The sequence below is a fragment of the Colletotrichum costaricense genome, assembly GCF_030867565.1.
Source record: "Colletotrichum costaricense strain IMI 309622 chromosome Unknown Scaffold_7.1, whole genome shotgun sequence".
NCBI lineage: Eukaryota > Fungi > Ascomycota > Sordariomycetes > Glomerellales > Glomerellaceae > Colletotrichum > Colletotrichum costaricense.
This window is the reverse complement of record NW_026848236.1, coordinates 805,828-829,285: the sequence shown is the minus strand read 5'-3', so window position 1 is coordinate 829,285 and position 23,458 is coordinate 805,828. Positions and strand designations below refer to the sequence as shown.

Below are 23,458 nucleotides of genomic sequence, written 5' to 3'. Positions count from 1 at the left end.
TGTGTTTAGATATTCACTATATAGGTAACAAAAAGGCTTCATGATGTCAATTGACGTGGCGTAAGGTGATTTTGGCTATTTGCCTCGAGGCACCAAGTGAGGACTCAAAAGACTGAGATTAAATAGTTGAGAGACAGATATGCCTCAGCGAGTAGCCTCGAAAACTCTCTCTCTTTCTCTTTCTCTCTCTCTCAACACGATACTCGATGAGGAAACTACAACCGCTACTACACGCTCAAGTCTTCCTCGCCGTGATGGCTTCAACAGAGTGCATCAAGCGCGCAAACTTGACAATAAACTCACGAGCACAACACCTCACAAGCGACATCGAATAATTGGCAATCTCTTCCATGTCTTGCGTTACTTAATACACAGAGCCGCATGGCATGCACTGCAACTCAGCTCACACACACGCCGGGCGGCTAATTACCATAGCCGAGCTGGGGCCACCTTTCTACCGCACCAGCAGGCACCCTTCGAGAACATGACCAGCGTAAGAGAAACTTGTCTATCGCATCCGGAATCATTGCTAATAGGCCCCCCCCTTCTTCCGCCCCCTAGCGCCGTCCCCCCGTCCATTAACGAATCAGTAAAATCAAGTTGCCCGCAGTGTCTCTAAACCACTAGTTGGATTTGTAGTTGCGGGTCGGCACGTCGGCACACCGGGTAGGAAGGTTTGGATAACACAACAAGTAGACATAGCGTTGTTACATGCCATCAAAGTCGCCGCCAAGGTCGTCCTCGTCCAGATCTCCCTCCTGTATCTCCTTGGCCATCTCACGCTCGCGTTCGCGCGCCTCCTGGGCATTCTTCAACTCCAAGCGGTGCTGGTTCATGGGGAATCGCATGGCCTAAAACACGGTATTGTTAGAGTGTATTTTCACATGGAAGTGTGCTGGAAAACTCACCTTGACGCTCTCATCGTGGAGAGCCAAGCATGCGCGAATTCTGTCGTGGAAGGCTTCACCAGGCTCCCGCGTAGCGTAGACGTCGCCGACTTCCTTGCTCTTCATGTATCCATGCTCGCGATCTAAGGTAGCTTCGATAACACCATCGCGGATGGCCTTGGCAACAATGTACTCGGCCGACTCTTCGCTACCAAGGTCGAGGCGGATGCAGATATCGCGCAGGGAAATGCGAGAATACGACAAAGACATCATACGGATGCCAGTCTTGATGACGTTCTGGCGCAGGCGGAGGATCAGGCTGTAGGTGCCGTCGCGGCGGAAGGTGTCGGCGTGATCCGCAATGATGGTCTCGAAGTTCTGGACCTTGCCAACCCGGACGGCCTGAACAAGGAGGAAATAAGGGTGCAGAGAGAGCTCCAAAGTGGGCTGGCGGAAAGTAGATCTCTCGGGAATATCACCCATCAACAATTCAACCACCAACAGAAGCTTGGTCGCCGTCTGTGAGAAGCCCACCGCGCAGGCGCTTGAGGGAGCCTTTCTTGTCGCAGCTGTGAGGTGCTCGTGTGCCTCGGTGTATCTCAGCTGAATGGCGCGGATGCGTCCAAGGTAGTACAGGAAGCGTGCGACCTGGTTGTTGGCTGCGTTCTCGGGGAACTGGGTATGGGATACGAGCAGGTCGGCCTGCGCAATGTGAGACGTCAACAAATAGCTGCGAAGCAAAAGCACAATGACCGAGGCTTGCGTGTCGATATCCTTGCGGAGAACGGCGGTCCGCAGAGCAGCCAGGAGAGTGGGTCGAATAGCGACGACCGGAGACTGGGGAGAAGGAGGCTGAGGAGCGAGGCTTTCGCAGAACATTGAATAGTAGAAGTAGACCTTGGCGGAAAGGGAGTCTAGTGTACGGCGGTTAAGCGTGTGGATACGGTCAGTGAGCTGCTTAGAGAACTCGGCTCCGTGTTGGAACTGCTTGGTGTCGTAGAGGTGGACCTGGATCAGGATGCCGAGGAAGATGTCAATCTCGGGGATGATCTCCTTCACCTCCTTCTTCTGGCCGTTCTTCGTCTTCGCAGGCTCGCTGTCTACCTCCATCTCCGGTCCGCTGGAGCGGCCGAGGGGTACGTTCTCGCGACCGATGGCAATCAGAAGCTGCTTGGCAACATTTCCGGAGGCAACGGTCGCGGGGAAGCTCTGGGCAATGGCCTGGGCGATGATATCGGGTGTCAGGCGCTTGCGGATGGTGGAAATCGACCGCAGGGCTCGGAGGGAGAATCTGGCATCGAAGAGCGCGACTGCGCGGTCCAGCAGAGCGAAATTGCTCTTGATGTCTGTAGAATTGACATCTGTCAGCTTTCTGGTTTGTTTGCGGACAGATCAAGAGCTTCAGAACTGATAAAGCATGACGTACCTGCTACAGCCTGCACCACGGGGTCAACCTTGACCTCTGCTTCATCTGCTCCAGCCTCGTCACCCATCGCAACGTCTCCGTCAGCATCTGCCGGGGGAGCAGCCGCCTTCTTGGATGGAGGGACAACAACAGTCATCTCTTCGTCGCCGTCCTTTGCTCCCTTCTTGCCCTTGCTCTTTGAGTCGGCATCCTTGTTGTTCTTACGAACCCCGTTCTCGAGGGGATCCTTCCCGCTGCGTGAAGGTGTTTTGCCCGGCATCTTTGCTCAACCGGGTGTGCGTGGATATGCTGTGGGCAGTGTGTTGAGTGCTGCTGGGGATGGCAGCCGTCGGATATGATCGTGGAGTCGTGCCCGGGGAGGAGAGTGTGGGCGGGTTGTTTTGCTTAGATATGGCGTCCCGTCGGGTGCTTCGTCCGAAAGCAAGGTATTGAGGAAGAGAAAGTCAGGTGACACAGGTTGAAAAAGCGTCAGGACGAGCGGGAGTCGATCTCGGAGCTCTGTGAGAGTCGGCTGTCGTTGATGGAATTGCGTGGTTGCTGTTTGGCTGTTTGGCTCGTGATGCAGGAAGGTCCGATGGATGGAAGCTCAAAGATTGAATACCTGAGGCTTAGGTTGCTGCTTCCAGGCCGGGGGGGAACGACACAGACCGGGCAAGCACCTCACCCACCACACTAGCCGGTGCTCGGTAGCGGGTACAAGATTGTGGACCCAACGAGAGGCAAAAGTAGCCATCTTTGCGGGGGCTACGCTATTGCAGTTTGTACACTCTACTTGATATCACTTAGCGAGTGAGATTGCCGGGCCTGCTGAAAGCGTGGAGCAACCCCCCCCCCCCCCAAACACCGAACGAGGCAAAGGCCACCAGGTCCAAAGCGGGAGTGACGTTGTCGATGGTGCCTGCCTCAGCTGCGTCGTCGTGGTGCCTTTTTTTTTGTGCCACACTTATGCACGCCCCAGCTACCTGAATTATGTAATTATTCAGGGTCCGTCGCCGAAGCTCGCAATCCCGCCATCGAAGCTGTAGGCATAGGTAGTACCTGATCAATATGGCATATCACCTGAATTGGCATTGCACCGCAACCTTTGTTGCCGTCAAACACCATTCTGCCTCTGAATCTATATCACGCGCTAGGTTCGTCAGAATGTCAACGCCACCTTCATATTTGAGTCGTTTGCTCAGCTGAATGCAGACTGTTGCTTCTGGGTGCCTACTCTTGCTGTTGTCTTATCGGACCGGAGGCGCCTTTGCACCACCTGGCTCCAGCTGCGCTACCTTCATCGTGAGGACCTTGCTGGCCTACCTCCTTGTGGCATAATTAATGACACCACAACACTGAGACGGACCTAGATGAACACTGTGAATGGACTAGAGTAACAATTTGGGTATACCATAACTATGAAAGCCATGATGGATGACCACCGCAGCACCAGATATTGCTAGTTAGCTAGCAATTGCTGTCCGTCTCAAACGCCTTTTCCCATGTCTCCCAAACCATACCGTTATGCCCATGAAAACCAATCCATTTGCCATTGTCAAATCATCCTTACTCCTGAAGAGGAGCCTACTTCTTTGCTGGGAGAAAGTTGACCTCCATACGTGTCGCCATGGACAAGTCCGCCTGCTGGGTATTGCTATCAACCGAGAACTGCATGATGGGAGGACCAGTAGTCTGAGTCGGAGCAGATCTCGAGGTTGAAGCCTTCTTGGCCAGTGATGTAGATTTACGAGATCTCGCCTTGGACGAGGCGGCCTTGACCGGCGATGTCGCACGTGCTCCGACGTCATCTTGATTGAACCGGACGCTCTTTGTCGTGCTTCTCCTAGCAGTGCTTCGGTTTCTAGCAGCAGCATGCCGCGGTTTCTCGGTGGGTTCGTACTACTCGCCCTTACCCGAGGTCACCTTGGCTGCTTGGATGGCGCTCATCTTAGTGATCCAGGCAGTCGAGGGCTGGATCTTGCGCACGGTGCGAAGCTCGTCAGAGGAGTAGCCAGGGACGCGGATATTGTAAGTACGTTCAAGGACAAGCTGGATGTCGCGAATCTCGAGGACCTTTGAGCCTCGCTCTTTGGCGTTGCGGCAAGCCGTCTCCAGGACGTTATCGACAAAGCTGTCTGCCATGGCCAAGACACTCTGCAATGGAGTTAGCAAACGTTTGTCATCATCGGGTCGTCAGTGATAAGTCACGTACCTCTTCGACCTCGGGAGTCAACATGTTGATCTCCTGGCCCTCGGCATTTCCGCCGCAAACTTGTCGCACGAGCTCGTCCAATTTCTTCTTGCTGAGTACGTGATCGCCCTCAGCCTCATGGACGTATGCAGGGATCTTGGAAATCGCGGGCTGGCCCATGACACCTCCAGCAATGCCGCCACCTCCCGTGTAAGTAGGCCTACCAGCGCCAGCACCGCCCGCCATCGCAACGGGTTGAGGCACGGAAGTAGCCTTTTCTGGAAGTTGCTTAGGGATCGGAAGTTTAGACTGCAACGTCTGAGTTGGCTGTGTCGGATGCGCGTGTTGTTGTTGCGGAACTGCTCCAGATCCCATGACACCCTGAGCGTGTGCGCCGGCCGAGCCGGGAGTACCGGTGGCCTGCTGAATGGGAGCCGATGTCTGGACGTTGCGCTGGTTCGCGCGGGAGACGGCGGCTGAGTGGCTGAGAGCTTGACCAGGACCGGCAGGAGCAGCAGACTGGGGAGTCGCGACGCGCTGGGTGGGTGTGCCTGCCGCAGGGAGTCCACCGCCTGCGGAAACCGACGCGATGGCAGTATTGACTGGCGGGGGGTGATGTTGGCCCTGATTCATAGTTTGCTGCGGCGCAGAAGCCATGGGTTGTTGAGCTTGAGGAGCTTGGGATGTAGTTGGTGTCGCGGCAGAGGAAGCCGCAGCTTGAGCGGCAGCCTGAGCCTGCTGTTGCTGGAGTTGTTGCTGTCGGAGCTGCTGCTGTTGTTGCTGCAACTGCTGTTGTTGCTGTAGCTGTTGCTGTTGTACTTGTTGTTGAGGCAGCTGCTGTTGCTGCTGAGTGGGGGTGCCTTGACCTGCGGCGGCTGTGCCGGTCATTTGCTGGTTCTTCGCTGCCTCGATCGCGGCATTCACTGCCGTGGTAGGGTTCTGCGCGTTTTGCGTGGCCGGAGTGCCTTGGGCGGTCGGTGCCGGGCTTGCTTGAGCACCACCAGGCTGTGTCGAGGGCGGTTGCGATGCTGCGACGGCTGGGCTGTTTTGCTGTTGCTGAGAAGGCGGTCGTTGTTGTGCAGCCGCGCTCGCACTTGCCGCAGTCTGTCCCGCCGCGGCAGCAGCTGCCACCGCCGCCCTCGCCTTATTGATGCCCTCCTGGGACTTCCTGAAATTTTGGACGAAGGTCTGGGCCTCAGTGTGCATCTTTTGCGCATGATCCCTTCTAATTTGCAATTGCTTTGCTTCATCTGCACCCAATGCGCCCTTCTCCTGTTGATTCTTGACGTGTGCATCGATCCGCCTTATCTGGATTCCCTGCTGATCCATCTGCATCAACGCCCTCAAATATTTCGCTTTGAAGTCATTGGACCACCGAGCAGCCGCCTCCTGGCCTTTATCTAGGATGCCCTGAGGCGGGTTGAAGGTCATCTGTCGAATATGGGCTAGAATGTGATCTGGAAACTGTGTCGCCTGCGGCGCCTGCTGCGGCGCAGTGGGAGTCGGTGCTGCCGCCGCTGGAGCGGGCGCGGGCGTGGGAGCATGCGCAGGCTCTGCCGTCGTCGTCGCCGTGTTCTCGGTCTTCGGTTCGGTCTTTATAGTGACGCCTCCGACGTTCGCTTGGCTGGCGGCGGCCGCCGGTGCTTGTTGCTGAGCCGGCTGGGCTTGTTGCGCGGGGGCAGCTGACTGCGCTGGCTGACTCTGTTGCTGTTGAGCCTGTTGACCACCCTGTTGCTGCTGTTGAGCGGCTTGCTGCTGAGCCTGTTGCTGTTGCTGAACCTGCATGCGGCGTTGCTGGAGCTTGTTAAGCAGCATCTTGGTAAAGTCCTGGATTTTCTTCTTGGCGTCTTGATGTTGAGCGGACTCCTCAGGATGCGTTTCATAATGATTCCACAACTGGCGCAAACCCCTCTCATACTTCTGCTTCTCTTCGTCGTTCAGAATGGGAAGGTTTCGCATCATCTCGGGTCGATACATGGGTGGCTGTCGCGCACTAGGCACAGTTTGACCGGCGGCGGCCTGGCCAGGCTGGCCTTGATTGTTCATCGTCGCGGTTCTTACGGTTATCGGATTCGGCGGTAAGATGGGGACAACTTGGACAGTATTCGAGAGTTTAGTATTCGATCGGAGAAAAAGTTTGAATGATACAACTAATGTTCTACACCCTGTTGGTGACGGAAGATGTGTCGACCAAGAGAGCGTTAATGTTTCTGACGGATGGTTAAGAAGTGTAGTTGCGTCGAAGCACGCGTAGCTGGAAAGTTCCGTGTGGGGCTGAGAGGAGAGCAATGATTGGATGTTGCATCGACGCGCTCTGACTTTGGAGCTCAAGGCTCAAACAGGTGGCAGGCGCCTCCTTCCACCAACACCAGCTGCCTTACCTCGTGACAAACCTGGTCGACCTTGGGAGCTTCCCACAGGGTTGCAAGGTATAAAATGACTGGATATTGCAAACATTATCAAGGTCTCGAGGGAAATCTTTTTTTTTTCTTTTTTGACGAATCTTACTGTCCGTGTGATGGCTGAATTCCTTGAAGCAGATGATTAGAACACAAAAAGAGTCTCTTGTAGGTGCGCGGCTAAGGTAAGTAAGTACCTTGCTATGCAAGTGCCTATCAACAGAAGTAATATCTCGCTTTGAAGATCTCTTGAAGAGCTCCCGGCCTGCCTCATAAATTCACCCAGCCCCTTTCAAAGTCTTGAAAAGCTACCCATATATAGCAAAAGTCTACGTATATTAAGCAGGTCGATGGGGGCAACTCGTTTGTTGGCGGGAAAGTGCCCTTTACGAATCTCAAAATGTAAGCATCACCACCAGGTCTCATTCTTGTCCGATGGACGCAAATTGCAAATATCCCTCTGCTCCGCTGGGACCCAAAAGACACCAATTTGGTTGCAGAATCGCAGAGCCTCAATTAGCAAGGCAAAGGTTCCTTGTTCTTCCACAAAAAGCAGGCTTCTCGAACAAGACATGGGGCCCTCGCACGCACACCACCAGCCCACCATCGACAGCCACACGTGGAGTTGCTCTCAGGTCGGTCTTCCTGCGGGAAAGGCCCGTCGGACCTGCAGATGAACGGGGGCCTTTGGGTCGTTGGATTGTCCACTCTGGCGCGAACTCCCAAATGCACACTTGCGCAAGTTGACGATGCAGTGCATAGACGAAGAGGTGGGAAGAAGGGGGGTCATGCCCTAACGCGGAAGGAAGGACGACGATGCCTTTTTCGTGCTCCTGGAAGAAACCCCTCGAGGATCTGGGAAATCAGTCTGGACTCTGCGAGTCTTTAGGGTATATCACATCTCACCAATGGAATGATAGGATACACAGTCTACCTTACTTGATCCCACGTTTATCAGCACTCACTGAGCCGAGTAGCAACAAGGCTACTGGGGTAAGAAAGAACCGGCTGTTGTCAGCGAAGCAAACAAATCCAATGTAATCGGGCCTTGCCGCTGGAAATGAGGATTCTTCTCGTCCAGCAAGGAATGGAAGAAAGGCTAAGAAGAGGGTCCGTCAGCGTTGGGCTGCAGGGAGCCATGCCAGTCTAGGAACTGCCCAGTGCCCACCCATGCATCCCAGTCTCTTCAAGGGTGCTGTGGTCTAGAGACTAGGTCTACTGTGGACGGAGAAGTACTTGTAAAACACGACTGCAAGAATTTGGTGATTCGCGCAGGCGTTCCGAGATGACGATAGTGATGGATGATGGCAGTGCCAGGTGGCTGGCTGTATTGGTGATGATATTCCCAATGATGTGGGCAGGATGGCAGGCAGGACTTGACTAACAAAACCCCCAGAGCTGCGAGCAAGTGCCGTTTTGGACGGGATATGAGTGACACAGCGTCGAGGCCCGACGCAAAGTTGCCGTTTCATGCACTTGGCCGTGTTGGCTTGCCTTCTAGAATTTCACCGCAGGAAATGGAATTGTAATTTGCAAGTCGCGACTTCCAGTTACGGCGGCATCTTCCCACCTTCCCACCTTCCCACCCTGCGACATGTGCGCTGTTGTGTTACCATGGAATTGGAAAGAGACGGAAAGAAGCAGGAAGGCACTGACGACTGTGGTGGCCGCTCCTGCTCTTTCTCCTACCTTACCTTACGTTACTATCGCTCCTGTCAGTTTTCGTTTCTGGTCCTTCCGTCTACGGCTCAGAGTCTAAGGGTGGCGGGCGTGTGCATTCTGACCGCCTTCTTTTTCTTCCTCTCCACAAATCTGACCCGGCCACGAGCATGATGCATCCTGCCCCTCGTCACATCCACCCCTCCATCACACCTCAAGAGCGGCTCAGACTACCTACGAATACAGTACACAAGAAGTCATTTTTCTCAGTCAATCAATTCCGCCGTTTTCATATTCCCTTTCGTTTTGTTCGAACTCACACGTAGTCCTTGAGGCTCTTAGGCTCTTTGCTGCAGCTATGCGGTGGCTCGAGGAAGAGGGAACTTGTCGTGGCGCCATGCTGCAGAAAAGACTGCAAGCCGTTGAAAACGCCCTAGGCATTCTGGGCCACCGATGATTGGGCACAAGTGCTGTCACACAGCCATCCCTCTTCTAATTCTTGAAATCTTCTAATCGTTCACAGCAGTCTTATGGATTTTCCCACGCCTATCAGGTCTCCTTCTGCTCCTGGACAGGTACCTATGGCCAGAGCCTAGGTACTGAGGCTCGATACCTTGCTGCCGTCTTCAGCGAGAGGCATGTATCCTTACCGGTCGTATCCATCAGCCAGTCTCTTAAAGACACGCGCAGCATTGTCCCAAGAAGGGACAGCGTCATGCTCTGTGGACGTTGACGAAACATGCCCTCACACGCTGTCAGACTTCCATATTACACCACAGAACAGACGTTGAACTGAGTATCAAGCTTCGCAAGGACCAGGCACAGTCAATGGCGAGGACAATAATCAGTCTAGACTCTAGACCTAGACCAGGACCAGAACCCCACCAAAGCGTGAAGTGTTATTATCCAACAGGCTATGGGAGAAAGGCTTGACAGGCCAAATAGGGCTCCAGCAAAGAAAAAAAGAGGCCGATCAAGAATCGCCAATAGTCGGCGATCTGGCGCCTATCCACAGCCACACCCCTCCATTACCCCTCCTTCGCATCACGCCCTCTCAACCCTCGCGCATTGGACGTCCTCCTTCGCTTGATACCGTTCATAACCCCCAACCCAGCCCATTCCAGCCGAGCAACCAGTCAAGCCATGGCGGCCCCGGTCCAGTCAGCCCGTACGCCGCTGCGGTATCCGCAAATGCGCGAGAGCACACACACACACACACACACACACACACACACACACATGAAATTCTCTCGACGCCGCTGCGGGACACACGGTTAGACCGGGGGAGTCCTGGAGCATTGCTGCCCAAAGTCCAACTTTGCGCCCCGCGAGAATGCGCAAAAGAGGAACCGCCGGCTAGACCAGACTTTTACTTCTGATAGGAAGAACTCCACGAGGGTTACAATATCCAGGAGTGGCACTATGGAGTCCTTCACAGGAGCACTCGCGCCAGCAATGAGATTACACCGCAGTAAAGCAGCTGGCGGGCACCCACACAGCTCTAGCAGCACCAGTTGCAACTTGCAGCAAGTGGGCGAGAAGAGGCTCTCCCTCTTTCTCTACCTTACCTTACCTTAGGTGACCAAGGGATGGAGTTTCTTTGCTGCATGGAATGGCATGGGCATGGGCATGCCGCAGAGCTGCAGCGCACATGTGCAATGACTTCTTTTAATTCTTAATTCTCTCCCCATCCCACAGACTATTAGAAAATCTTTTTTCTCGTTTCCCCTCTCCCCTCTTCTCTTCTTGTGGTTGACTTGGGTCTACCTTTCGCTCGACCATCAACCGTCTGGCCGTCATATCACGTTCGATTCCCATCCCCTCTGCTAGTCAGCGCAAAGGGTCGATCGGTGGGAATTCAAGCAATATAGCAGCCACACCTATAAGACCGGGACTGTCTGGCCGTGCCAACGACCCGCTCTCGGCCTATCACGGGAGTCATTTAGTACACATTTTGGACGGTTAATTCAAGCAACACCGTGAGACTTGCTCACCACCTCCATTACCACCGACAGCTCGGACATCCACAAATCCAGAATCCAGCGAGGAATCATACAATCGGCAGTCCGTCCTTTTGGCTTGCCATTCCACTTGAGACGACAACGCATCACAACAAACCCAGCCAGACTCAGATTCGGATTCAGACTCGGAATTGCTTGCTCCGGCAATCTGTTGTTGTCGTTCCTCTGGTGTTCTTCCACGGTATTCATCCCACGCACCTCTTGCCCGACAAATTCCTGAGCCTTTCTTCTTGACCCAGGTCCCCCACGCTTGTCTTCGACTTTCCCCAACTCTCTTCCGTCCAATACATTCCCCTAGGCCAGCAGCCGAAGTCACCTCACTGGTACTATTCCTGCTCGCGTGCGCAGTGCACCACCCTGTGGCCTTTCTTCTTCTTCTCAATCAGCCATTTCGTACTGCTACCCGCAGCCCCTCAACAAGGCAGTCCCTGGTCACCCTGGACAAAGCCCGTGGTCCTATCGTCACCGCCCGCCCGATTTTCGTCGACCCCACACCCGGGATCCCGCACATCCCACGGTGTCTCCCCCGAAACATTCCTCCCCGCTGTCTCTCTTGTCAGTGTCGGGTCAGCGACATCCAGCTGGTTGGAAACCCCGATTTCTCTTTCGAAAGAGAACGAACATTGGGGACTTTCCGTCACTTACCAGTGGCCTGAACTGTGCTTCCATTCCTAGAAGAGACCCTGGCTTGTGTTGCTCCTTGAGTGCATTCGAACTGGTCCGCTTCCTCCCGCGCGCTTTCGCTCAATCTCAAGCATTTCCCGCCAGATCTATCATGACAACCTACAGCTTCAGCCGAATATCCTCTTCTCCTTGTCGGAGGTTCTTACTCTGGGTGTTGACGCCTTGACTTTTGCTACTTCACTTGATATACCACCTTCATCGGAACCAATCACATAACCAAGCCGATCTACTGGCTGTCGCTCCTTGGAGCTGATCTGATCTCATTTGCCCGCTCAACTTTATCTTCCCCGCAAGTTCGAGGGATACAGAAGAGAGAGAAAAAACCCGAGTTCCGCAACAAAGACACGATCGATAAATCACCAACACACAAAGGAGACTAGAGCCACAGATACAAAAATCGGCCCTTGAGGCGCATCAGAGAGGCATCACCTCAATTGCCGTATCGCAGGCGCCATTAAGCATGCCTCGCAAGTCGCGGCCGGCGACGCCCAGCATGATGCTGGGCCCTCTTGGAGGACCAAACTCACCCCCTCATACCCCTACCACCACCGTGCCAATGGCGAATCGTAAGTTCGCTGCACGACACTTGCCGCAATGGCATCACCAAATCGTACTGGATGACTCCAGCATTCAGCCTACTGGCAATGGCCACGAATTCAGTTTTACGCCCTCTAATCGCTTTGCTCACTTGTCACCCCGCACTTCTTCCGAAGACTCCTCTGAGTCTGATGAAGAGGATGAATCCGAGTCCGAACCCGAATCTGAACAACGCCAGGTACCTCACGTAAGACCCAGGACCAACGATGACGAAGAAGACGACGAAGATGAAGACAGCGATGATGAAGACGAAGATGAAGATTCAGACGACGAAGAATCGGAAGACTCGGACGACGATACGCCTATGCGCTTTGCTCCTCCAGCCCCGGCTCCAACGCCTACCCCGGTGCCAGCATCCGTGTCCGCTTCCATGTTCGCTCCGAGGTCTGTGCCGATGCCGGCCTCCCGTATGGCCGTCGACAGCAGTTCTGGAGAAGAATCGGATGAGGAGGAAGAAGACGAAGACGAAGACGAGGAGTCTGACTCTGATTCGGAATCAGAGTCTCTGGCCACCCCTCCTATCCAAGAGATTCACCACATTGTCACCGCTACCACCACCTCGACTGTCAAGGCGAATTTCACACTGGAAGAGCTTTCCGACTTTGACCCAATGGATCAAGACCGCAGCGGCACCATTGCCCCCTCCGGCTTCTCCTCCCCGTCATCTGCTCGCTCTCGCTCACGGGCACCGCCACCTAAAGGGCTCCCTCCTGGCTTCACTCAGGAGATGAGGAATCTCGGATTCGATGGAAGCAGCTCTGAAGGCTCGGATAACGACCTAGATGCCGATGAGGCTCACCGCGAGTTTGTGCGTATGCAACGGGAGCTGAAGATGCGCAAGCGGCGGACCCACGGATCTAGCATTGGCAAGCGCACCATATCAGAACGTAGCGACTCTGACCACGAAGATATGACACCCCTCGACGCAGACGATGTTGGCTCCAGCGCACGCAGACTCCGGCGACGTTACGGGGACAGCCACAGGCACAGCTTTATCCTATTCCAAGACCCACCTCCGCCTCGTATCGACGAAGTCGAGGAGCCCGAGAGTGAGGTTGAAGGCACTTTATTCTTTTGTGACAGCGGCACGCTGGCGCGAGAGCTTCCCTACTACTCCATCGAGATTATGGAGTACGAGAGTCCCAGCCCTAGTCCTAGCCCATGAGCGGGCCATGATTGCCTGTCGATTTCAAGGCACTCATTATACGTTTTACAACAACCATGAATAATAACCACAACGATATACAGCGTCTGGTCTCGTCTCTTCGCCGCAGTACGAGGCCTCTTATCGGCGCACACTGATGTTTCACGACGAGCATACAGGGATGATGGCATAGATTGACGACGATGACGGATTGACGACCAGCATCTTGTTTTTTACATTTCTGTTACGGAGCAGCACGAGTGATGGATGATTTTGTGCGTGTGTGTTTTGGTTTCCTATGATAGACTGGGTTTCCATAGAAGAGCCTCGCAGCTCTAATGAAATGTTTACTTGCGCCATTACCCATTACGCTCCCGGGCCAACATGCCAGTGTTCCCAAGCCATTCCCACGTGTCTAGTGTCAAACCAGAGTACTTCCTGGATTTGACCTGCCTGTGGCAACCGCTCGCCAACCTAGACGGCAGGACACCACTGCCATCACAAGTCATACGCCGCACCAAGCCAATGCCGCTGGTAGGGAGGCGTTTCTGCCGAGCGGGGAGGGGAGGCGAAACTTTTCATGTTCAATCATGGGCCGGGACTCATGCCTACCGTACCCCAAGGGCGGTGTGTTTGATAATGGCGATGGCGATGGCACCGGGAGCGATGGGTGATGACGTGCAGCGGATCAGCGGGATGAAATGGGCGGGCGACCTACGGATGGGAGGCTACGCTACCGCGCCAGCGTGCCTACCCAACTACCCTATCTTGGGCTGGCTGAGTCTGGGCTGGCGCTGGGTTGGAGGATGGCGCGGATACTCGGGGAGGGGGATGGAAGGCAAGAAGGGTCCGGAAGGGGGACTTTGGGAACTACTACCTTCATTGTGGGAAAACGGGGGAACGGAGAAACGTGGGGATTGGCACGGCCAGAGTTGTAAGGCCTGGCCCCATGGGCGAATGACTTTGAGCTGCGTGTTCGGGAGGCGACATCGCTTTGCCTCTTTATTTTTCGGTGAGCAGCGGGGTTTTCATTGGATTATCAGCACCTCTGTCTTTTTGCGTTTGCGAGAGTACGATACGGAGTACAGAGTGCGGAGGAGTACCTACCTTAGGTACAGAGGATCATAGGTGAGGTCGGGTACTTTGCTTTTCCCTCGTCATTGGGTTCGGGGAAGGAAGAAGGTGGGGGGGGGGGGGGGGCGGGGCGAGTCTCGGGGTGTTTTTGGGGGGGGGGGGCACCGATTCGCCGGCCGAATTTACGAGACGGGGGGGGATTTGCACGTGTTTTTTTTTTCTTCCACGCTGTGTCTATGCGTCTGCGAATTGCATGTGTACAACTATACTAAAGAATCGAATGATGGTGAATAGGCAGGGTCAGCAAGCGCATTCGCTTACAGCGGTTCAGGTATGATACTTGACTCCCAAGAGTGCGAGCCTTCCTCCAACGACTGAATGGCACAATGATACCTTACAGCAAGGCGCGATAATTAGCGGGTAGTTTCGCTTTTTCGGTGCATTCTTCGTCCCTGAGAATCTTTGGTGACGAGCGATGTAACTCGAAGGATAGGTCGGGTACATTTCCTGTACCTCAAAATTAGAGAGTTGCGAGTTTGAGCCGATTTCCTTCCTCTGCCCGACTTTTCTACCCGATTGGAACCGATTGGACTTCTCACGTATAGCTGTGAGCTTGTGAGCCTGTGAGGGAGGCTACGGCGCCACGCTGCGCAGAGGACGGGGGTGGGAAAGCACCCGGCCGGGTTCTGGGGCCGGAAGGAGGGGCGGGGAAGGGGGACCGTGGGAAACGGCGGTCAGTGAGTGGCTGTGTGGGTCGGGTCTTTTCTCTTCGTCTTTCACATATCGGTACGCTAATACTTACCTTGGGCTACTTGGCAGGTAGTCTACCACGAGATCTGGGCAAGGTTGTGTCTACTAAGCTTTTCTCATCTTGAGGCCATTGAGCTTGACTATGAACCTGGTCGAGGAAGAGAAAGGCTATTCTATAACACTGAGATCTCGAAGTTTATCTCAAAAATGATCAGTGTTAATAGCAATTGGTGAATGCTTGAACAGTGTGATTGTTTGATAAGTATGTGATTCTGTTTTATTTTTCTATCCGTTGAGAGCCAGAAAAAAACTGGACGAGGCTTGGCCCAGGCCAGCCAAGTAGGCGGAGCCGCTCTCGCTCAGTCTTTGATCACGCTTGCTCAAATTCACCTTGATAAACCACCTCAACCTTCTAGTCCCCCCGATGGGCTACTTCGGAACCTAACACCTTTCTACCAATACGCCTTTTTTAAATCCCTCTAGAACCTGCCCTTCTTGAGTCCCAGCTATCAAACACCTCTCTAAGCAAGCATGCCCTTAAGAACCTGGACCTGCTCCAGAACCTTGGCCCGGCTCGTACCACCCTTGGACGCCCTCATCTCGACGCTCCTCTCATAGTCAAACGTCTGCGCAACATCCTCCCCAAATCGGCTGTCAATAGCCTGCAATTGCTCCAGCGAGAGCTCGTTCATCGGGATACCGCGCTTCTCGCTCTCGGCGACGCATCGGCCAGAAATGTGGTGCGTCTCGCGGAAGGGGACGCCCTTTCGTACGAGGTAATCAGCCAGATCGGTAGCCAGCATGAAAGGGTCCAGGGCAGCCTTCATGCGCTCTGGCCTGACGGTCAGAGTGACGAGAATGCCCTGTGCGATCTGAAGACTATCAGAGATGGTCTTGACGTGGTCCAACATGGGCTCCCAACTCTCCTGCAAATCCTTTTGGTATGTGCTGGGGAGACCCTTCTGGGTCATCATCAGGCCGGCCATGTGGCCAAAGGTTCGACCAGCCTTTCCGCGCAACAACTCCAAGCCATCCGGGTTCTTCTTGTTCGGCATCAACGAACTTCCAGTGGAGTACGCATCGGCGATTGAAATGAAGCCGAATTCTGAAGAGGAGTACAGGATGAGATCCTCGGCCCATCGAGAAGTATGTTGCATGAACATGCTTCCCCATTGCAGGAACTCAGTGACGAAGTCTCTGTCGCCAACGGCGCCCATGGAGTTCCACAGGAGGCCTGTGAAGCCCAGCTCCTCAGCCATCATATCGCGGTCGATGTTGAAGCCGTTGCCGGCGAGAGCACCAGCGCCGAGCGGGCTCCTGTTCACGCGCTTGGAAACCTCGCGCAGACGGTCGAGATCACTCTGGAAGGCGAAGCCGTACGACAGCAGGTGCTGCGACCACCGGACCGGCATGGCGCGCTGGAGATGGGTATATCCAGGCATGAGAATGCCACTATTTGAAAGATCAGCAAGGGGAGGTTGCCGGATTTGCGGGGTGATGCTCAGACTTACACCTCCGCCTCGGCGCGGGCGGCAATCACCTCGATAAAGGCGACCAGGTGGCTCTCAATCTCCTTGATCTGGTTGTTCAGCCACAGGCGCATGTCACAGGCGACCTGCTCATTGCGACTGCGACCGGTGTGCAGCTTGCCGGCGATGTCCTTGCCGATGATCTCGCCGAGCCGGCGCTCGTTGGCAGTGTGGATATCTTCGTCGTTGGGCATGATGACAAAGGTATCAGCCTCCCACTCCTTCTGCACCTCCCGGAGTCCCCTCTCGATTTCGGAAAACTCGTCGTTGGTGATGATGCCGGACTTTGCGTTGGCGCGCGCAAACGCGATGCTGCCGAGGATATCCTCCTTGAACAGGAGCTTGTCGTATCCTATACTCGCATTGTACTTGAGCATGAGGGGATCGAGGCCGCCTGTTCATTTCTGGGTTAGCACAACTGCAATTGAACTTGCCAATTGAACTTATTGGGGGAAAAACAAGCTTACCTGTGAAGCGGCCACCCCAAAGCATGTTCTCTGCAGGCGTCTTTCCAGGTGCCATGATGACTGCGTTGGTATCTGGCGGGGGGGGGTATATGGGGTATCTAGAGGGGTTGAATTGAGTAACTTCAAAAAAAGTTAGCTAAGAGCTGCTCCGTATCGGAGGGAGTTCCAATTTATGTCGATTACCTAAGAAGTGATAGAGCTCTGTATTGGTGAGTCATTGAGGGTCACGTGATGGATGGTATGAGTCGACGAAAGTTACCCGGTACCTTGCGATAGCAATACCTATCACCACCGAGTTCAAGAGGGGGCTTCCCAGGATCACCTCTCTTTTAATCCACCATGGTCAAGTTTTAGTTCTTATCTCTTCCATGCCTTAGCATTGAAGCAGTTGGACCTTGATCATTGCACCTGTTGCGGACCAGCCACGTGCATCGTCAGCGCGTGCAATGTCAGCAACCGCAAGGTCAGCACATACTGATCTTGACCTTTCTACCATCTCTGGCGGCACTGGTACGCCGTTGCTGCCGGCACGTGGTGATGGTGGTTGTGGAAAGGGCTCTTAGAGAGGATAAGGGGACTTCTACCTGTAAGTCGCTGATGCCTTTTAGGTTGGCCCCTGAAGCAAGGAAAGAGGGAGAGATTTCGGAGCTTGACTCTTGATACCGTTATTAACTGAACATGATACCGGACTTTATGACATCAAAGGGGGCATATTGCCCTATCTTAATTCTTGAAATTCAATCACCTATAGAATGCTAGCATGTACACCTTGAACGCCAGTATACTCTCTTCAGCCATGTAGTATCTCCCTCGATTCATGTGCCCCTTTTCCCTCCTCCATATCCAAGTCCTCTTGTGTCCTAGCTATCGCAACATGCAATCTCATCGAAGCCAGACATAACTCACGATATCAACCTCCTCCACCCAGAAGAGGCTCTCTTCGTTTTCACACTAGTACTAGTAGTCGCCATCGCTTGCGCCGTCGCCGCTTGAGCTGCGGCAGCCTGCCCCCGATTCTGCCGCCCCGTCGCCCCCTCGTACCATCCGAGAGCCGCGTCCAGCGGCTCAAACGGGTCCCACGGCCGGTTGACGGGTTCGATGAGCACGTCGGCCATGAGGTACTTGCTCGCGTTCGCAATCACCGTCTCCACGTCGACGCGCACCCGGAACCGCTCCAGCTCCACGTCGACGCCCGCAGGGGTCGGCCGGAACATCGTCTGCAAGTCGTCGAATGAGAAGGTGACTTCTGGTGGTTCTTGTTGTTGGTTCTCCTTTGCTTTTGATGGGCTCGTACTATTTGCTTGGTTCTGGTTCTGGTTCTGGTTCTGGTTCATGCCCGGGAAACGAGGCGGTAGCTCGCGGGCGTGGAATCCGGCTCGGATGCCGTCTGTGGACCCGAACATGATGAGCAGCCGGGACCCGTCCGTCCGCGCGAATGTGACGGCCCCGGCGAGCTGGCCCGCCGCCTTCGGGATGCGGAAAGCAATCGTCTTCCCCGTCGCCGTGTGGATCAAGTCCCTTCCGGAACCCCTGCTCGACGTGCACGCCGCCGGCCGGTCCCCTCTGTCGGCCTCCTTGGAGTGCACGAGATTCAGCACCGAGTACTGGTCACGCGGCGGACCCTTTCGGAGCTGGATGATGTGCTGCGGAAACACACCTTCCGCGTCCGCGACGCCGTTGAACGTCTGCCGCACGTAGAGCGTCTGCTTGTTCCCCCGCTCCTGGACCTTGGCGAACTGGTTCACCCGCACGCGGGCGAATTGCTGATCTCCGCCGCTCGAAATCTTTTTGAGGTAGATTGCTAGGAAAGTAGAGTCTTCGTAGTCCGGCGGCGCGGGACAGTCGAGCGCGGCGACGAAGATGTCTTGGTCGCGCAGCGTCAGGGGTAGATCGATGCGCAGGCCGCGGTTGCTCATGAAGTACGGCGGCCGCGGCTCCCAGTCCTGGTAAGGCATGATGGAGTTGGAATAGGCGAAGTTGGCCGGCGACTTGGCCAGCAGGCCGTGGTAGGTCTCGGTTGAGGCAGAGAGGTCGACCCAGGCGAAGAGAGACTGGTCGTCGGACTGCTTCATGATTTCCTCTTGGAGGCGGAGGAAGGCGCGGTCGCCTTCGCCGTAGAGCATGGGCATGTTGACGCCAAAGAGGCCCATCAGGCAGTAGGCCACATCTTCTGGTCTCGTCGTCTGCCGGTGCGCTGCCCAGGACATGCGCTTGGCGAGGCTCGCTGATTCGAGGGGTCTGAGGCCCGTGAGGATGTCTTCGTCTATGCCTGTGATGACGGATAGAGGCCTGCTCAGCGTCGTCTTCTCTCCGACTTTCACCCAGTCCTCGGAGAAGAAGACCATCTCGGCCGGGGCGATTAGTTCCTGAAGCGTCCAGCCGCGCGTGAACCACCGGCACGAGGCAAACGCGCCGTCCGTCTTGACAGGGTCGACGGTGGCGGGGACGCCAGAGAGGTAAGTGTAGCAGACTTCTGACTTCATGTACCACTCGTACATGGAATTGATGGCCTCGGAGAGCTCCGCGCTGCTGCTTTTGTCGATGCAGCATGAGTCGATCCAGACGTATTCGAGGCCGTCTGCCAGGGTTTGGATGCAGCTATAGCGGACCTTTTGGAAAGCCGGTTTGGTGGCGGCATTTTCGTTTCTAATATCGGCGTAGATGACTTCGTTGTCGCCCCAGGTGTGCGAGAGAATGGCGTACCGGGGGAGCTGATCGGGGTTGAAGTCGACGAGCTGGAGGCTGCTGCTGTGTATGGATGAAGCTTTGATTAAGCGCATCTTGAGGTTGCGATGGCAATTCGATGTTGGAGTTGTGGATGCTCAGTCCATCTGGGGTGACTTTCAAAGAGGCCAGTGGGTTGGTGGGACTACATCAACATGTCCTGAACGTGGACTCCCAGCTGCATCAACGGACCGACTTTTGATCATTGAATTAGAGTGGTGATGAAGTTCAAAGGAGCGCTACTGCATAAGAAAGAGGCTGTGTCAGAAAAGTCATTGGATTCGTGAAGTCGAAGTAAGGCTGCGCTATCCGATCGTCATGTCTGCTCCCCCTGCTCTATCATTATGGAGGACGGGAGCAAGTGGTGTAACATCGGATATTGCTTCGCCATTGAAACTGCATTAGGCAGGTAAGACCACCTATCATCTGGTCATCCCAAGCGCGTGGGTGTAAGATTCCCGGGGTGTCTCTCAGCTCTGCCCCTGGTTACCACAACGGCACAACCCTCACATTTTATACACGAGGCGCAATCGCCCTGGTTGTAGGGCTGCGCCGCCCACACCAACTCGTAGAGCCTTGGGGGGGCGACCCGGGAGAGACATCTGTCCCCTGCCAAGCGAGTCTATTCCCGTAAGCACCAATGGCGATCGTTGTCGATGTTACGGTTCTGCCTGATTGTGGATTCCTGTGATGCTGTGCCGCTGTTAGTGCCACCTTGGTAGTGCTCACGCGCACTGGAGGCAATCTTACCTGGAGGGAGAGTTTTACATGAAGTCGAAAAGGAACAAGTGCTCGTCATCTCAAAAGTCTGTATTTTATCATCTTCTTCCTTTAGTCTCTCTCTTCAACATTCATCTATCTTCCTTCAACTTTTCCTCAATTATCCAAGTCATTCGTAGTGACTTACAGACCGTACAGCCGTGATACCCAACAATTCATCAATTTCGTCATCTTACACCACTAAGCAGACCTCAAAATCAAAGATGTCGGAACAAAAGACTGCTCCTCCCCCGGCGATCGACATTCAAGAGCCGGCGCCAGCCTATGAGAGAGAATCACCAGTGACATCTACTGTGCAAGGAAGCGGTCCTGCCCCTGCCAGAGAGATGCCAGCGAACCTAGTGCAGCTTGAGTAAGTGTCTCCTAGAACACCGTCACCTTCTTAGAAAATACTGATAAATTGGGCAGACAACCAGCAACACCAATGCCCGCTCAACAAAAGGGCGGTCCGACCATTACCCCCCTCGCGAACCCAGCGACCGTCACGCCGTTGCATATGCTAGGCGACGAGCCGCAATGGATCGACTGCCCCTTTTGCAAACAGCGGACGCAGACGGTCATTGCAAAAGAGGGTACTGCCATGCAAATGTAAGTTAATTTTGATTCTATGGGAGTATTTCATGAACCAGTTTAGCTAACACGCGGACTTCCTCAGGGTTGCCGGTGCTCTGTGCTGCCTCCTCTGCATCTGCCTCACATGCGTGCCCTGCATCGCGGGGTGGTGTGAGGACATGCACTACACTTGCTCAAGCTGCAAGAACAAGGTCGCCACGAGGCCGTACGACGGGACGATCCAGGGCTTCTCGCCGCAGCCTGGAGGCGGTCTCGTGCCGTCGCAGTATGCGCCTGTTGCACCGCCTGTCGCGGAAAAGCAACAGACTCCGGGTGCTTGATCCAGATCTGCAAAGTGTGCAGAACTCGAACGTGGGTTGTGCTCCAGGCATCCAGCTCGATCTACAAGGTTGTGGATGTCAAACCACGGAGTCTGGAGGGGTGAGGGTTATTTGATTTGGTCTGTTGAACTTTGGTGATGGAGATGAAGAACTTACAAGTTGGAATTGCCATATCGGTGATAATTATGCAACCCCGTAGATACCCTAGCTAAATAATTGCACGAAACTAAAAATCCTATAGCTCAATCCGCGAAAGTAGGGGCTTCTTCCCCTTTCTGATGATGTCAAAGATCGACTTTGCCTCTTGTATGCAAACCTGAGCTCGTTCAGCTTGTAAAGCTCGTCGGTTGCTCGGTGCAACTTGTTGAAGAAGCCGACGTTCAGCAACAACTAAGGGTTATCGTTTCGAGGAAAACTTCTCTCCATCAGGTATTGTAGAATTGCATGGGCTAAAAAATCTATTTTCTTGGTGATTGCCAACCGGGTGGACTTAGTAGAACATAATATTCTGATGCGGAGGTTTTTTACAGTTAAAAAAAAAAAAAAACCATCAACGAACAAATTGCAGAGTTGACTGAAACCTAAACATCAAGCTGAGTCTGATCATGCTGTGCGCAAGCCCTCTAGCCTATCTTTAGCCACGGACTCCGAAAGTACCGGCGTTGAACCGAAGGGCTACTCCGGATCAGCTTCCCGGGTAGCTCCGGTCGGCCGCAGTATCGTCTGTCTTCCGGCCTTGTCCAAGGTTCATCATTTTCGATTGATCGATCACATAGACAAATCCACTCTATTTGCCGCCGTTTTAGACAACCCCAGCACGTTCTTAAGTCCGGTGCCATGGGGGGTTCGGCGCAACGACAGCATTCTTTCATAATCCCGAGAGAAACGGACATTGACAATGGGAACCGCCGGTGGTCGCGGCCCATTGTGATGTCCAGGCCGAGCCATACGGGCTCTTCGTATATCGTTTGATTATTAAATAGTCAGATATAAAACCTCACAATTTTGCAAAAGGTTCATGTTAAGATGAGCTAAGTTACTAGCATCACCAAGAACAACAACTTACAAAAAAATGTCTCGCTCAATTTACTTAGGTGCCGATGGCCAACTCACCATTAAGCAAGTCACGGAAGACTACACACCTCAAAAACTTCAAGCCCTCGTCTCAATAAAGTACTCGGGCATCAACCCCTGCGATCTCAACTTCTTTCACGTAGGCCTCAACTCCTTCGTCACCGGCTTCGAGTTCGCCGGCATCGTCGAGGCAGTCGGGCCCGAATCCACCCTGCAAATCGGCGACGCCGTTCTCGGTATCTCGCCTGTCGGGTTTCCCCAAAGATCTTCGGCTTGCACACATCAAGACAAGGCCATCGTCGAAAGTGATCTTGTCTTCAAGCTGCCTCCCGGCCTCGCTCTCAAAGACGCCGGGGGCCTGGCTCTCACGACGCAGACCGCCGCCGACGCCATCTTCAACATTCTCGGTTTCGCCTTCCCCGCCGCGGGCGTCACCGGGACTGATGGCACCGACAAGCCGATACTGATTTGGGGCGGGGCCAGCAGCGTCGGCGTCGCGGCCATTCAGCTCGCAAAGGCGGCAGGATTCAATCCCATCTTCGCGACTGCGTCCGTCAAGAACCACGCCGCGCTACAGCTGCTCGGGGCTACACATTGCTTCGACTATAAAAGCCCCGATGTGACTGGCGATATCCGCGCTGCTGCCAAGGATATCGGCGTGAGCCTGACTACCGGCTTCGATACTGTTGGCAGCGGTCTGCATGGCCCCAACGCCGACCCTGAGACGTCTACGCCGACGCTTCTCCGTAGGAGCTTGTCTGGAGGCGTCGAGGAAAAGTCTATCAAGCTTGCGTGCACGCAACCCGTGCCCCATGATCCGGCTTTTGGTTTCTGCACGTGCTACCGGCCCGTTGGTAGCGTCGGTGCCATGGGTCACCCGCAAGACCCTGAATTTCCGGTTCGTTTGCGTAGGGTCATGGAACATGTTCTGGGCTCTGCCGAAAGGGCTCCGAAGCACCCCAATATTACTGTTGTCAAGGGTGGCGAAGCCGGGTTACGGGAGATCCAGAGAGTGGCCTATGGCGGTGCTTCGCTGGAGAAAGTTGTGATTGAGCACCCGATCTGAATGGGTCGAGAGATCGATGGGGGAACTTGCACACATAAATGTCCCATACACGGAACGAACTGACCGCTTTGAAAGATTCGACTCGCCCAAATTATGCTACTGACTATGTGTAAT

The 23,458-nt window shown here is 54.4% G+C and overlaps 7 protein-coding genes across 7 annotated transcripts; 3 read left to right on the top strand and 4 right to left on the bottom strand.

Annotated features, from left to right (window-relative positions):
• Window positions 1-707: 707 nt before the first annotated feature.
• Window positions 708-2,572, bottom strand: CCOS01_07481 (uncharacterized protein; the record flags this gene model as incomplete). Its single annotated transcript, XM_060455646.1, has 3 exons — window positions 708-851; window positions 909-2,233; window positions 2,314-2,572. The coding sequence occupies 3 exons, from the start codon at window positions 2,570-2,572 to the stop codon at window positions 708-710; spliced, it is 1,728 nt and encodes a 575-aa protein (XP_060313538.1).
• Window positions 2,573-3,876: 1,304 nt separating this feature from the next.
• Window positions 3,877-6,529, bottom strand: CCOS01_07480 (transcription initiation factor TFIID subunit A; the record flags this gene model as incomplete). The annotated part of the gene is made up of 3 exons (XM_060455645.1): window positions 3,877-4,144; window positions 4,193-4,446; window positions 4,505-6,529. The coding sequence occupies 3 exons, from the start codon at window positions 6,527-6,529 to the stop codon at window positions 3,877-3,879; spliced, it is 2,547 nt and encodes an 848-aa protein (XP_060313537.1).
• A 5,177-nt stretch (window positions 6,530-11,706) lies between these two features.
• CCOS01_07479 (uncharacterized protein) lies at window positions 11,707-13,008 on the top strand (the record flags this gene model as incomplete). The annotated part of the gene is made up of 1 exon (XM_060455644.1): window positions 11,707-13,008. One exon carries the CDS (start codon window positions 11,707-11,709, stop codon window positions 13,006-13,008), a length of 1,302 nt encoding a protein of 433 aa, XP_060313536.1.
• Window positions 13,009-15,332: 2,324 nt separating this feature from the next.
• CCOS01_07478 (argininosuccinate lyase) lies at window positions 15,333-16,862 on the bottom strand (the record flags this gene model as incomplete). The annotated part of the gene is made up of 3 exons (XM_060455643.1): window positions 15,333-16,263; window positions 16,323-16,734; window positions 16,808-16,862. The coding sequence occupies 3 exons, from the start codon at window positions 16,860-16,862 to the stop codon at window positions 15,333-15,335; spliced, it is 1,398 nt and encodes a 465-aa protein (XP_060313535.1).
• Window positions 16,863-17,709: 847 nt separating this feature from the next.
• Window positions 17,710-19,587, bottom strand: CCOS01_07477 (uncharacterized protein; the record flags this gene model as incomplete). The annotated part of the gene is made up of 1 exon (XM_060455642.1): window positions 17,710-19,587. The coding sequence occupies one exon, from the start codon at window positions 19,585-19,587 to the stop codon at window positions 17,710-17,712; it is 1,878 nt and encodes a 625-aa protein (XP_060313534.1).
• A 927-nt stretch (window positions 19,588-20,514) lies between these two features.
• On the top strand, window positions 20,515-21,204 carry CCOS01_07476 (uncharacterized protein; the record flags this gene model as incomplete). The annotated part of the gene is made up of 3 exons (XM_060455641.1): window positions 20,515-20,663; window positions 20,720-20,899; window positions 20,967-21,204. The coding sequence occupies 3 exons, from the start codon at window positions 20,515-20,517 to the stop codon at window positions 21,202-21,204; spliced, it is 567 nt and encodes a 188-aa protein (XP_060313533.1).
• Window positions 21,205-22,276: 1,072 nt separating this feature from the next.
• CCOS01_07475 (uncharacterized protein) lies at window positions 22,277-23,344 on the top strand (the record flags this gene model as incomplete). Its single annotated transcript, XM_060455640.1, has 1 exon — window positions 22,277-23,344. The coding sequence occupies one exon, from the start codon at window positions 22,277-22,279 to the stop codon at window positions 23,342-23,344; it is 1,068 nt and encodes a 355-aa protein (XP_060313532.1).
• Window positions 23,345-23,458: the final 114 nt, after the last annotated feature.